At 39.7% G+C, this 14,564-nt stretch overlaps 2 protein-coding genes across 5 annotated transcripts in view; both read right to left on the reverse strand.

Annotated features, from left to right (window-relative positions):
- Positions 1-2,540: 2,540 nt before the first annotated feature.
- Positions 2,541-6,175, reverse strand: LOC121329182 (tumor protein p63-regulated gene 1-like protein). The gene is made up of 5 exons (XM_041274606.1): positions 5,733-6,175; positions 4,970-5,061; positions 4,615-4,791; positions 4,129-4,282; positions 2,541-3,717 (listed from the first exon to the last, which is right to left on the reverse strand). Exons 1-5 carry the CDS (start codon positions 6,000-6,002, stop codon positions 3,523-3,525), a joined length of 888 nt encoding a protein of 295 aa, XP_041130540.1. The 5' UTR covers positions 6,003-6,175; the 3' UTR covers positions 2,541-3,522.
- Positions 6,176-9,703: 3,528 nt separating this feature from the next.
- The window catches only part of LOC121328269 (histone-lysine N-methyltransferase PRDM16-like), a 183,685-nt gene continuing 178,824 nt past the window's right edge, over positions 9,704-14,564 (reverse strand). For 3 of the 4 annotated variants that reach the window (XM_041272859.1, XM_041272858.1, XM_041272861.1), the window contains 3 exons: positions 13,011-13,220; positions 12,144-12,318; positions 9,704-10,980 (listed from right to left, as the gene is read on the reverse strand). In XM_041272859.1, coding sequence (XP_041128793.1) covers positions 10,846-10,980; positions 12,144-12,318; positions 13,011-13,220 — 520 coding nt within the window. In that variant the 3' untranslated portion in view covers positions 9,704-10,845. The remainder of the gene's footprint in view (positions 10,981-12,143; positions 12,319-13,010; positions 13,221-14,564) is intronic. The other variant, XM_041272860.1, reaches the window with a different exon arrangement.

A 14,564-nucleotide genomic window follows, 5' to 3' on the forward strand; every position in this document is an offset into this window, starting at 1 on the left:
TTAAACTACTGTATAATATCTTGGTAATTAATGTCTGTAAATATTCAATAATACAATAGTGACAACTGTAAAAAGTTCCAATACATGTGTATAGTTTTATTTATACATTTTCCGCATCATAAAAACAGATACATTAGCAAGCAACGATTAAAAAAAAAAAAAAGCGTACATAACAATAGGCAGAGAAATACAATTAACCTTAACTTGGGCTGTAATGTTCCATTTACTATTAAAGTGCATTTTTTGCATTATAACAATTTATATTTATATATATAATTGTTATAATAGAAATAAATAAAACAGTAAAGCAGTAATCTGTGTTAAAATAAGTTCACAAAAAGGTAACAAACGTATTCCACAAGGACAGTAATTTACAGTCAAACTGTCCACTTAAAACCAACAATGATCTTAAAATGCATTCATTACAATGTAATTGGGTTTCTCAAACAATTCCAGTGACCAATGACAAAAACTTTGTTACACTTTAGGATAGATTTTGATTTTGTAAACCAGAAAAGGGGGAAGGGGAAGGGGGGAGCGAGGGTGCTGGTGCTGCATTTCTGTCTAAGCTGCCAGACACACACAGTGGCATTTTATAAATACAATATTATGCTATCGTCCGATTTTTTTTTTTTTTTTTCATTGTTGTTATTTCTATTGCAGTGCAAACTGGTCATTGCTGTGCATACAACCAAAACACATCTGATTTACAGCAGTATTGTTTTTGAAGCCAGTTTGAAAACAGACAGACTTTCTCAATTTCATCACAAAAAAAGCATGACAGAGACAAGTCAACATGAGTAAAACGGAAGCACGCCTGAGGACAAAGGAGGCACCATTGGATGTCCTAGTGTGTGAAGAACCAGAGCAGCTCCGTGTAGGAGCTGAGAACCTTGTTAGAGATCTGACACAACTCCAAACTGAAACCACAGGCTCAGTTAAATATAAGCATTTATATTTAAGATGCTTCTCTTTGTTAGTAAAATCATCTTACCTGCTTCGTTTTAGGTTTAGGGAAACAAATCACAGTGAGAAGAAACAAGTAAACTTAAATAAGACACAATTTTGTTGCATGCGTGTAGCTTAACTTACAGCATTTGTATACGATGACTACAGCAAACCGCCTAAATCTGCTTGTTGGCTCTCACTACATTGTTAGCTAGCAAAAACGAGGTCAAAAAATTACAGCATCTCAATTAATGGGTCTGGAAAAGCCTTTTGCAATCCAAGCGTATTCTTCCTCTATTAATGAAGCTTTCTAAGCATGCTAAACCCCCTTTGGAAATAAAAGGTTTGAACTGTCTCATGTTTAGTTTAGACACTGCTCTAGGTTGCTCTAGTTTGAATATAGAATTGAACACCTCTCCATGTCCATAAGGTGCTTTCTCATACATTAAAACATTAAACGTGGCCTCTTTCACTTCTCCCTGGTGCCACTGGGGAACAAGGCTTCTGTTGTAATCACAGCATGGTCCACCACTGGAATAGAATCTATGTACACAGTTTCCTGTAACACATTTAACAGGAATCGAGAGCTTCAGCTTCATTTTGACTTGTCCAAACAAGACCTCAAAAACTAGCGATAAACACAAATAAGAAATGTACACTTGCTTCATATAATACAATCTAGTTTTACAATAAAAAATATTTCCGCTTTATTACAATAAAATAAAAAACCTACACAAGGAGGGTTAAATCCATTTGTGTTTTTAAAATCTAAAGACTATTTCATTTGAGAGAGGTATTTTTTCAAAAGGCTTTTCTTTCTATACCTTGTTTTTTATAAACACCGATGATATTCCAAATACATGATCCTTTATGTATCTCTAGCATTTACTAAACAGCCAGTTTAACAATGCTGCAATAAATCCCTAACGTTTTGGTTTCGTGAACTTACACATTTTCTCCGGCAATTTACTTAATGGAATGTCCTTCTAAAACCATGCTAGAATTGGTAAATGCAACATTCTTAATTTACTGGCTTCCATTTCTAAAAGCCAGAACTGAACAGATTTATTGGTTTCAGTGGCCGGAATTCTAGTTGAATAAACCATTTTCTTCTAACCTTGGCCTGGTTTCTATTAGTCATGGTCACTTATAATATTTTAAAACACGTTATGTACACTAACAAGGGCAGTCAGTGTGAAAGTAAATAGCCAAAGTTTTATGACGATTATATTTTCTTCAAGTAAAAGAACTCCCATAACCTAAATGCAAATCACACAGCACAAACGCAGTTTATCAGACAGTAACACTAAGGGTTGCAACACTCTAGACTGCTGTGGCATAGATGCAAAGCCAGATTATCTCATCTTAAGTAAATGTACTTGTATATTAATAAGTTGTATCTTTCATTTTAGACAGGCTTGTCAATTCATTCAGCAGCAAATACAGCCAGTTTTCTGAGACGCGCAGCTACAAACTGCCTGCAGCTACCTATCTAAAGTATAGCACTGACCTTAAAGTTCATCTCGCTGGTTTAAGATCACAGATACAGGAACATCGTTCCAGTTAATTTCACTGATCCTAAAATATGGGTGTTGTGCTTTTGTCACCAGGAGGGGCTTTAGATCTGCATGCAATGTGTAAATGTGCATGGATTACGAAACCTGTTTTTTCTGCCATGGAGCCTAAGCGCCATTTGTTAACTTAAAAAAAAAAAAAAACACACACTCAACTTACTCATTGATTTGACTTTCACCATCAAGCAAATTGTGCTACACTGGAGATCAGATAAAAAGTCCTAACTGTCTAAATGATCAAAGTCCAGAGTGATAATTCTACCTCATACAACTGCCAAGGGTTTGTCACACATTAAAATGTAGGTCCTCTAATCCCGTCACTTTAATATCAAAACAGAACAATGCCAAAACAGCTTCAATCCAATTAGGGGCTGCTGAAGCTCGTGTTAATGTGTCAGGAAACTAGATGCTGCTTTGCACTCCCTTACAGTGATCAATGCACAGGGGAATCTGTAGCTGGATCTGATCTGATCCAAACAAATAAACAAACAAAAAAACAGCATTCAAGTGCACAGGACTGTTAATAAACAACAGATAACAGCTTGTGCTAAAATACTCAGAAATGTACCCAACCCCCACCCCCCCCCCATTATCTACAGCTGGCTTTCCCCCATACACACCACATTGCATCATGCATTTCTGTATTTCCCAAAACAATACAGACACCTCCTTTTTGCAAATTTTCTGTTCAGTGGAAGAAGTTACAGCTGTAATCTATGTGACACTGCAGATGTGACGACGCATGGCACAAGCGTTTGGCTGTGGGACTTTACGAGTTTGGCTCATGCTGTAGCTTTATAAACGTGAGATGTGCTGTCTGTGCCGAGGCAGTTATATTGAAGACTCATGGGTTTAAGTTAAGACCCTGCAACAGTTCAACTGTGGGTCATTAACTACATATGTATACACACACACACACACACACACACACACACAAACTTGTATGTTACTCGCATTGTAAAATACGACGCTCAGTGGCAACAACAAGCTGGTTAGTTAGTTAAAATCCGATTTTGCCTCTGGTCATGGAGTAGCCCAGCTTGGCCTCGTTGTTAATGAAGGACATCAGCCCCACATAGGTCTCGATGAGAAGGGGCCGCTCCAGAATCAGCACTCCATTAGCCCTGCCGGGGAGAGGGGAGTCCTTGTGGGCCTTCTTTACCGCCTGGATCAACTGCGTCTGGAAGTTGTCCATCTGCAGAGCAGAGCAGAGAGAGAGGGGAGCGGTCACTGGGACAGGTGATCCCACACTGCCAATGGACGCAATCTGGAATACTGCAATTCTGAGGCAGCAGTAGAGGAACTGAAGTCGTCTGTATGAGAAACACAGTGTGAGCTGTCCCTTGTTTCATTCAGTTTGGTAATCATTTGCTTTGTTGTTGCGGTTGATTTTCAGAACATTACATGATTACCAAACTGTTTTAACTATGTTGGCGAGTTAGTTCTTATATTTTGTGGAGTGAATTTGCCAGTCCTGTGTTTAAGGGTTACAGGTCAGGTTGATTGCATTGCACAACATGGCAGCCCTGTTAGTAGTACGGTAGTGTTTGCCACGCATTTTCATAAAGGTGTACTCCATTATGCCGAGTCCTGATCAGTCACTTACCTGACAAAGGGAAGCAATCTTCTCATCAGCGTAGGCCATGGGGTGCTCTGTGAAGGTGGTGTAAGGCATGTCGGTGGACCAGGGATTCCAGCGGCTCATGAAGGACGCTCGGGGGCGTTTATCCCACTGCACCCGTATACCGTAACCCTCTCTCCTGCAAAAAAAGAACAGAGCCCTTTAACTGGGCAGAAACCAGCAAGTGCTGCTACATGTAATGTACTACAGATCTCACTGCTAAATTGAACTACTGTCACCAACAATAAGAAATAAACTACAACGACACAAATCATCATCACAGGGACAAGACCTCCAAATGCGCAATACATAATTCTGAATCTATGCATGCAATCAAAAACAATTAGAAATTATATATAAATATAAAGTAATATATATATAATATATATATATATATATATATATATATATATATATATATACATATATATATAGGTGCAGAACTGCCCTTAATGATAGGGACTGACTCACTTGTTGAGGGATTTGGGCGGGAACTGGAACTCCCCTGTGGAGATGGTGTCGACAGCATTGAGAGAGACTCGGACCACCTGCTCACACTGGAGGTTGATGAAGTCGTACTTGCAGACCAGGAGGGACCAATCTGTGAGGAGCACCAGGCGCTCCTTCTCGTTGTTCCAGTGGTCTATTCTGTGTGGAAAGAGAGGCGAGAAATAATTAGAAATTCTACACATTTTTTTAACCTTGCATTGTTTCCATTCTTTGGCGCCATCTGCTGTTTCCTAGCAGTACTACATATATAAACAGATTCCACAATAATCTGTGTCAATGGTAAAGAGCGGCTTTAAAACCTCCACTGATCACTCACTCTGCCAGAAGCCAAACGCTCTGGACCTCTCCGTCCTCGGTTGGCAAGGCAACCGAGCGGATGTCATTCACGGCCTGCTCAATCGTGCCTGGCTGGAAAAAAAAAACAAAAAACACAACATTACCGAGATAAACTGTAACCAATGCAGTAAATTGAGGTATACAGTTAGCATCAAGTCTGACCACTAGGTGATACATTTCATTTAAACTGTTTAATGCATTCATTACCAAGCGATGCGGCCTATGATTGTGTTTGTGATGTATTACAACTGCAGCCGAAAATCACTGGTCAACCAACCAGCTGGATGTAGTTCAGGGAAATTACGCTTAGACTAAAATAGCTGCATTAACAGTTAATATGTTCTTATATACAGGATAAAGACAGAAGAAAACTACACCTGCAGAATGAACCCACCTCGGACAGTTTCTATGCAGCTACAGTAATATTATTGCACTGTGGACAACACGAAATAACAGCAGCCATGTCACAAGCATCAGGCCTTTTCCCGTGTACCGCATACACTGCACGATTGACCACCGCCGTGTTCTTGTTTGTCAATTATTTCTACTGTACATTATTTATTTTAGCATTGCAGTCTGATGATAATAATGCACGCATTTGGTTGTCAACAACGGTAAAAATTCAAAATACTAAAAACTTACGCATTAACATTTATTTGCAGGCTGCAACTATGTAGACATGGCATTGATTGCTTCGTGTTATATTTATTTATTAATTAATAACTCGCGCGGTGTGAACTCACCCTGAACACAAAGTAATCTTTGACTTTAGCTTGCATTGTCGGATTGTGAACGTGAAAAGGCGTCAGTGTCTGTAAAGGTGAACAGCAAGCAACCGAAGACCCCGCTCCTTGCATGGTGAGGGAACCGTGCGGGGGCTGGTGCAATCCGGGCCGGATCCCCCGTACCCCCGGTGGGGTAAATGCTACCTCCACGCCATCATCATTTCCCCCGGTGTGGAGCACAGCTGCGCCCGGGCTTTCAGGTTCTACTGAGTCATTGAGTTGCAGCATGATTCCAAGGGTGGTGTTATTATTATTATTATTATTATTATTATTATTATTATTAAGTACAATTACTTCGATATTAAGGCAAGAAAAAGATTCTGATCAAATCGGAAACGTGTGTTTACAAATACACGCAGTGCATAGCAAGGCACCACGCCACCACAAAATGACTGTCCAGCCTGCCTAAACAGGAACTTCACTGCCTTGCTTTTCCACTTGCTTCCGCGTTTGACTTCTTAAAGTTGTAGTCAGCAAATTGCAAAGCCTCGGTTACTAATCAAACTTTTTTTGTTCAGCAACTTACACACGATGTATAATTCTTCCTGGGTGCTGGTCTCATTAGTACAGTATCATTCATATTATTATGAGGTTATATGTAAATATTGTATCAGAATTATCCATGTGCAATGAAACGCATAACACATATGCTTAATTGATCTATAGTGTATAGCACATGTCGCAACATCCCAAGCAACACGCCTCCCATCTTTTTGCTTCTTCTGAACACCCCTGTGCTGCATGATGTAGGTAGGGCACACCCCGCAGTTAAAGCACACGTTTCCGAATGGCAGCATTTCAATATATTTTAAAAGCTTTCCAAAAGAAAACCTTTGCCGTTTTTTTATTTTTAATTTCCAGAAGGGAAAGTAAGATTGTTCTTACCCTTCTGGTTCTGCAAACCACGTGTTTTGAAAATCAAAACTATAACATATGTTTCTGCTGGTCTGTTTTAAATACAGCACTACACAGGGCTTGAAACTCACACTAGCCCTGTGCAAAGTCTTGGTTTCAGAACTACACTGAATTAGGTATTTTATTTAAGTGATCTGGAGACGAGCGCTTGGTGATAAACCAACCTAATAGCTGCATGAGGACCTCCTATTAGTGAACTTTCAGACTCAGGCCAGGCTTATTGGTGTGACGCAGTAAGTGCATTGATTTTCAATGGGCCTGATTGTTCAAACGCATTTCAATAATATACTGAACATGGAAAGTTCTGAAACACAGGACTTGGGTGCAAGGCTAGTGCAAGTTTCAAACTTGAATGCAGTTAAAATCTAGCAATCCTGCCCAAAGGCTATATATATGTTTGTGTGAAACCTGGACCCTCAATGCAAAAATGACTCAAAAAGACAAAGGACTCAGAGTATGGAAAGATGCTTGCTGGGAATAACAACAGACCATCCCTGGACCAAGGAGATGCTAGACTGGATCCCAGGAGATATAAAACGAACAAGGGGAAGACCTCCAGGAAGATGGCAAGATGAAATCAGGAAACACGTTGGAGCAGCATGGATGAGGGACACTGCAGACAGGCTTGAGTGGAAGAATCTTGGGGAGGCCTTCATCCAGCAGAGGATTGAAAAAGGATGAAGATGAAGATATAACTGTTGTCCCTTTTTTTTTTTTTTGGAATAAAGACCCAAAAGGGAGATTGTATATAAAAAGCACACAGGTTTTATTGCATATCAATCTCATGTATAAATTCTTCATAGCATTGGAAAGATTACATCTGGTACACATTCCTATTCTACAGATTTAAAATCAGAATCAGATTTTATTTTTTTTTAAATTTATTTGAATGGAATTGCTCTAAAGAAGTACATCTTTCGTTATAATAATTATCACAAGCATCAAAATGAACCGCAATTTCAGAAATCAGATTGTGTTTACTTCAGATTATTCTGCACTTCAATTTCATTTTCTCTCTCCTCCCACAAGCATAATTCCTTCAATTTAATATCTGAATGCCCGTTTATTTTGCCAAGGCAGTAAAAAGTCTCTTGTGAGTCTGCAATGTACACCCTAACCACATGTACAATAAGTGCATCTATGGATTTTTACATTTTGTTTTTAAATACAAATGTTCACAAATGGACACCATAATGACCGGTAAACACAAGTCATGCAGTTTTTTTTTTTCTTCGTCTTTTTTATAAACAGAACCGAGGCAATATCAATTCAGATCCAAAATGAAACAAGCACCATCAATTTTGGAACCTTCATATCCGTTTTCTTATATGAATTCCAGACATAGACAACAATCTTTTAGAACAATATACAGTTTTGAAACAAACTATTTTTTTTTAATTCAGGTCTGTACTGTGACAGAAGATCAAGACCAGCCACATTGGATATGTTTTTTTCTTATATATATATATATATATATATATATATATATATATATATATATATATATATATATCTATATATATATATATATATATATATATTTGGTCAAACACATTTTAATTTGCCTTAGGTGCCGGATTTGCCATTAGAAAGCTGGTAACTTAATTAAAAAATGTATTTATTTCCCCATTTATTTACACTGTTAGGGTAGGGACTCTTATACAAATTCACAAAAACACTGTATTGATGTGTGTGGGCTTGGCGATTTATTTATTTATTTTTTTCAACTGAGGGTGCCCTCTGCTGGCCACAAAGACAATACACTATTTCTTGTTTAATGCATACAGCACTGTAATGGGATAGGAGAACAGGACTACACACATTTTAATTATTCTGCCAGTGTTGATAATTTGACTGAACTACGGCTGTGCAATCTTCATCGTGTTATTTGGGTCTCTCTCTCTCTTGCAACAGAAAACCAGGAAACAGGAGGTTTAACCATTTCAACCCGGAATTGCTCCAACACATTATCAGCATTGAAAACAGAAACCAGATAGAGAACACCAAACCGGGTGTTTTTGCTGGACAGATAAAAGAACAATACATTATTCTATGGGACTATGGGATAAAGAGTGCCCTCATGCATTTTCTACCAGCAACTTCATTAAGTTTAAAATGCTTAAGTCCGAAGTGCAGCGAATGAATTAAACAGGGTGCCAATGGGGTGGTAGAGTTTAAAGTGTCTGCAGTATTTCCCAATTGACATTGCTCTTGATTTTGGAAATAATTAGGATTAGGGATTTGGGCGCACACTATGAAGTGGTTGCAAGTACTTAGCTGTATGTTAAATCAGCTCATTCTGGGAATCATAAAGCTAATGCATTTCATTATGGGACATTTTTGAAGGATGCGAAATGCAGTAAAACGGGTAGCAAAATGCAATAAACAATACAATCACACCAAGTCAGCATCAAAAACAAGAGAGGCTTCTTCATACAGCATAACTGTCAACAGTTCATTTTTTTGTTTTTCTTTAAAAAAAAAAAAAAAAAAAAAAAATAAAAAGTTAAAATAAACTTTTACATATTTTACAAAATTTGTACTGCCATACCACGGGCCTGCTCCACAGTCCGATAATAAAGACGTCATGGGTTTCAGAGCATGCCGGGAGGAGACCACTGTCAGGTCTGTGAAACATTTGGAATGTGCCCCCCCCCCCCCCCCTCAGTACGGTCCTGTTTAACACATAACACCACCCTTTGCAAAAAAAAAAAAAAAAAATATACAACACAGCCAGATTAGTTTATTACTAAATAAACTAAAAAAAAGCGATTTCAATTACACAGCGATTCTCTTTCTTTCTTTTCTCAAATGTAGTTTGATTTGATAAGTAAACACCTAAATTCTTCGTTTTACAAATTTGGCACGCTGGCAATATCACTTGTATTAAATGGAGCTTGCATCGCATTTTTTTTCTTTTTTGAAGATATACTGGGTTAACTGTGGGAGGAAATTTATATATATGTAATATATTATATATATATATATATATATATATATAATATATACAGCTGTCACTTTTCATCAACAACAAAACCCCCCAATAATAAATAGAACACACAATCTCCTACTCCTAATTGCAGATTGAAGAAGTCTACAGAAAATCATAACAAACTTCAACAGCAACAGAATAAAAACCCTTCAAGAAAAAATGATTGTCGGAGAACAAAACATCGTCTACTGGGTTATTTGGCACAAACCACTCGTCCTACATACTTCCTGGATGGTGTACGTACAGCAATATTACACAATTTTGGTCCTTCACTAAGTAATTATATTAACAATATATACCATGGTGTCTAAGGAAAAAAAAAACAACAATACTGTTATTACAGAACAAATAACATACAAAAAAGCAAATGATTTATACAAATTAACTTAAATCGAACTAAAAGAATTATGATACAGTATTGGCCCCTGTGGGAAATAATTTAAAGTCAAAATTTACTGGATAAAATATTTGTATTCATTATTATTTACTTATTTGTGGACTAGCCTCTTTGAGGAATGCAGTGTCCTTTTTGAGAGCTTTGTAGTTCATTAAATTAGAATTGTTATTATTATTAATTACTATGACTACTACAATATGTCCTACCGTTCAGCTGCTTCTTGACATAGCATCTTTTCACTGTGCAAAAGCTTACTTGTGTGGAATAAATATGTTGTGGGCATTAAGGTCATTGTTGAAAGGTTTGCTGACCCAAGGAATGAGGTGAAAAAAAGGTCCTTTAGTTACCAGTCTGCGTGGAAGCAACCTTACTGAGCTTGATCTGGAATGGAATAGGGGGGCAGGAAAGGGCAAGGATTCTACCCAGCCAGTTTCCAAAGGGGTGTTCAGACCACCCACAACTGTAAAAACACTCAAGAGGGCCAAATTTAGACCAACGGAACTCAATCAATTCAACAACAAGCACTTATGGAAGGCCCCTGGCACAATGTGCCAGCCCCAGTGTGCTGGCTCCCTATTCGGACCATGCTAAGCAGGGCTGCCTCCTCCATGCTCTACAATCTCTATGCCTGGTTCACTGTGCCGCCCGCTTGGGTGAGAGAACCTGGTCCCCTGGGCGGCCCTGTCCAGCTCTCGTTGAGACAGAGGTGGTCCCAGTTTTCCCAGTGTGGCCTGGTCCCTGGTTCCTGGTCTCTCTCTCTCTCTCTCTCAGATGTGGTTGAGGGGGTGAAAGTTCCCAGGCTCTGACGCTCCACCCCCCCTGTTCAGCCAAGCATCCAGAGAATTCTGGGAGGATGTGTGCAGAGGGTTGTTTTCAGACAGAGACAGCATCATTGCATAAGCCTGTTAAATACACAAAATTATATTATTATTCAAGCCATTACTGCACTGCATCCCTATGCTTTGTGTATCGTTATACTTTTATATAAAACAGAACGAGGAAATATACTTTTAAAACTTCACACACTGCGTGTAGGGTTATTGATACAAGAGACGTCATCACATGACGCATTACAATAGCAAGATTGTACTCTCAATCCGCTACTAAACATACAAAAGTGTTGTGTTTTGTGTTTTTATTTAATTAAGCTGCATGTTTTATACATGAGATACAATGTGCTGAAACTATGACAAGTCCTTTCCATCGAATGTTCACTATAGATGCAGCGCGTTAACATTCACTCAAACACGGCTTTATCAGTCACTGACTTCATCTGAAAACCCAGCAGTTTGAGGTTTGGGGATCTCCTCACAGTTTTCACTGCAATAAAATAAGTTACAAAATCATCTGTGTTTGTGTCTGACGAGCAAGCAGCTGGCAAACCAAACCAGCACAAAACAAATGAAACTGCTGACTGACACCCAAGTACAATCAGCTGCTGTTCACAACTCGCTTGCATTCAGAAATCTGTGAAGACACGGCCTGTTCCAGTGTTTAGGATGAACAGAAGGGTTTTGAAAGAACAATACGTGCCTCAATAGAGCTCATAAAAGAAAAGGGACAGAGCCATGCCTTCCCCCTCCCACGATCAAAACAGAGATCCAACTCTCGCCCCCGCCAGTGTGTTTATGAAAGGGAAGCTACACAGACAAGCCGAGGGCTTGTACACCCTGCTCATCCCTATGCAGCAGATTTCAAAACAAATCCACATAAGCAAGTTTCATAACAGTACGGATCTCACTAACTAACCAGGCGTTTGCTTATTCACTGGCTTGTCTGTTCCAATTTCGATTAGATCCTTCAGTCTAGCTAATCATTTCCTTCTGCCATCTCCAAACATGAGCCCAATTGTTTGTTTCGCCTTCTGTGTATGAGATTCGTAAAGCACTTCAAAATATTGATGGAAATCACCACTGATACAGCTAATGCTACAGCCCTGGGGTGTGGATAAAAGGCACGGTCCTTGATCCTTCTCACTGTTTTCTTGTGTCAGTCATTTTTCATCTAGCCTGCTTGCTGCCTTTATTAAAATGTGCATCATGCACACATTGGTGAAGTCACATACCTGCGTTTTAGCCTGTCTGTACAGGGTCTCTTTTAAAGTCTCCGATTCTAAGGAGGAGTTAAACATGTCTTTAACTTCAAAGGGTTCCTCTGCGGCCTTACGGAGATCCAGGCCCTTCCCGAAAGCCGGAATCTGCTCCAGTTCTAAAAGGCTCGCTTCGTCCTCATCAATACACCTGCACCAACGAACCTTGGGTTAGCTTTCCTGGTCTTACACCGACAGGCCAAGCAACCAGCCCTGACAAACACCAGACTGCTCATGCACATGCGATGAGGGGACTCGACAAGCCACGGCACCACGAGGTACATGCAAATTGGAGAAACGGGGAAGGGCACGACACAAGGGTCCCAGCAGAGAGTGTCTCCACTTCATCGCTTTACCGCCTTACCGGCACGCAAATAACAGAAAACGGTAGCTGGCTTTCCCAAAGGAATGGAGGGGACCTTGTCCGGGTCTGTATTGCAATAGTGCCCTGCAGCATGCACTGGAGAGGGTGATGAAGTGGACACAAGGTGGAGCGTGGACTGCTTGTCACATGCTTCACTGTGGGACTTGTCTGTCAGCAGATAAAGCGCAATGAAACACATTCATAAGAGTTCTTGGGACTTGTTTTCTTACACTTAATGCTGGAATCAACTCCAATGGTGTAGTATAATACAGATTTTCCTAAACAAGAATTATTATCTGAATTCCTATTTTATTTGTGTACTGAACTTCTATGCATTTACCTAAAAGTATTTCCACAAAGTGGCTTTCTCCAGCTTCGTTTGTAGGGTGTACCTGCTACCACGTCGCTTGATATAAAAAGCCCTGCATGAAAGTGTAATAAACCAAGTCCCAGTGGTGTTGTGTGGAGCGGGCCCTCACCTTCGGGTGTGTTCGTAACTCATCATTAGAGAGGAAGGCTCCTCCTCATCCTCGTAGCTCCCCTGGGGTACCATCGGCGGGGAGACCACCTCGTCCTGAGATTTCTCCGTCAGGCTACCGTCCTCTTCATCAGCCTCCTCTTCCTCTTCCTCTTCCTCTCCTTCACTCCGCTTGGGGTTGGACAGCACGTGTCCCTGGCTGTCATCCGGCCTGGGAGGGAGGCGACAGTGTGTTAGTTTAACGATTGTTTAGATGCTAACGGCCACACTGATTTCCTCTCGGTGAAGGTGTTTAAACAGATTATTTTAAGCTACACAAAGAACCAGGTTAAGGTTTGGGTTTGGGGCAGTCGAAACTAAATGTACTCTTTAATTCAAACATCATAACATACTGAATGCACACAGACAATTATCACAAGTACCAGACTTGAGCATGATGAGAAGGGAAGGGGACTGGAGGGCTTCGGGGCTCGGAGGCTGAGGTCGGGGTGGGGATTCTCAAACAATTATAAAAATGCCTTGTTTGGTATTGTCACTTAGTCTAAACACGTCGGCGGGGTGTTTGTGTTTGGGGGGGTGGCTTGATCGATTTCTCTTGCAGATAAATACCCCAATCTGCCCCCTCAAGGCACTCATGCCAGCCCGCTTCAGCCTCAGCTGTCTATTTCTGTCTGCGCTAGACAAGCTTAAACCTCTGTGATCTCTTACAGGAAATGCCAGCGTCATTTTTTTTTTCCTCTGTCAGTTTGAAATAAAAATACCCTCACTCCCAGACTGCCTGCCTGCCTGCCTAGACAACCTATTTCAGTAAAAAATTACAAAAAATTCAGAAACAGCTTCTGCATACCCAATGATGATCCAGCAAACAAAGAAAGAGCTTTAAAGGCTAAACTCTATTCAAACGTCTAACACATTTGAGAAACTACATTTTTTAAAAATAGATATAAAGCAGAGGTCTCATTTGAATGATGGCTTCGCAGAAGCCAAGCCTGCTTTAGTGAGAAGAGGCTATTGATCCCAGAAGGAAGTGATGCTGTGCAGCTACAGCTAAAGGTTTTGCATCACCCTATTGAATTTGCTTCATAAAGTTGAATGAAACCTGCTGAACAATGTTACGTTAACATATTGAGTTACATATCGCTTTATATTTCATGAAAAAAATGGACAAAAATTGAAAAATGTGACATTTTAAAAATCTAGCATGAAATACTGTCCTACTATTATGGCTTGCGGTACACTTTTGCGATATCATTGTGTAATATCTTTTGTAGTTTCTACATTAATCTAAATTATTTTCATCTATCCATCTATCTATCTATACACACACATTTTTTTAATGTCTCAATCATAAAATTCTAGGCGATGCAAAACTTTTGGCCATAGCTGTACATGGGTGCTCAAAAAAAAGGGATTTGAAATTTGCTTTCATCGAAAAATGGTTATTCATTTGCATGTGGGCGTTTAGAAAAATCCCATTGTGAGCTGCACAAAGCATCACTTACTGAATCACTCTGTTCTGCTGTCACGTCCTCTTAAATATGCACAGCACACACAG

Source organism: Polyodon spathula, chromosome 16 (assembly GCF_017654505.1).
Source record: "Polyodon spathula isolate WHYD16114869_AA chromosome 16, ASM1765450v1, whole genome shotgun sequence".
Taxonomy (NCBI): Eukaryota; Metazoa; Chordata; class Actinopteri; order Acipenseriformes; family Polyodontidae; genus Polyodon; species Polyodon spathula.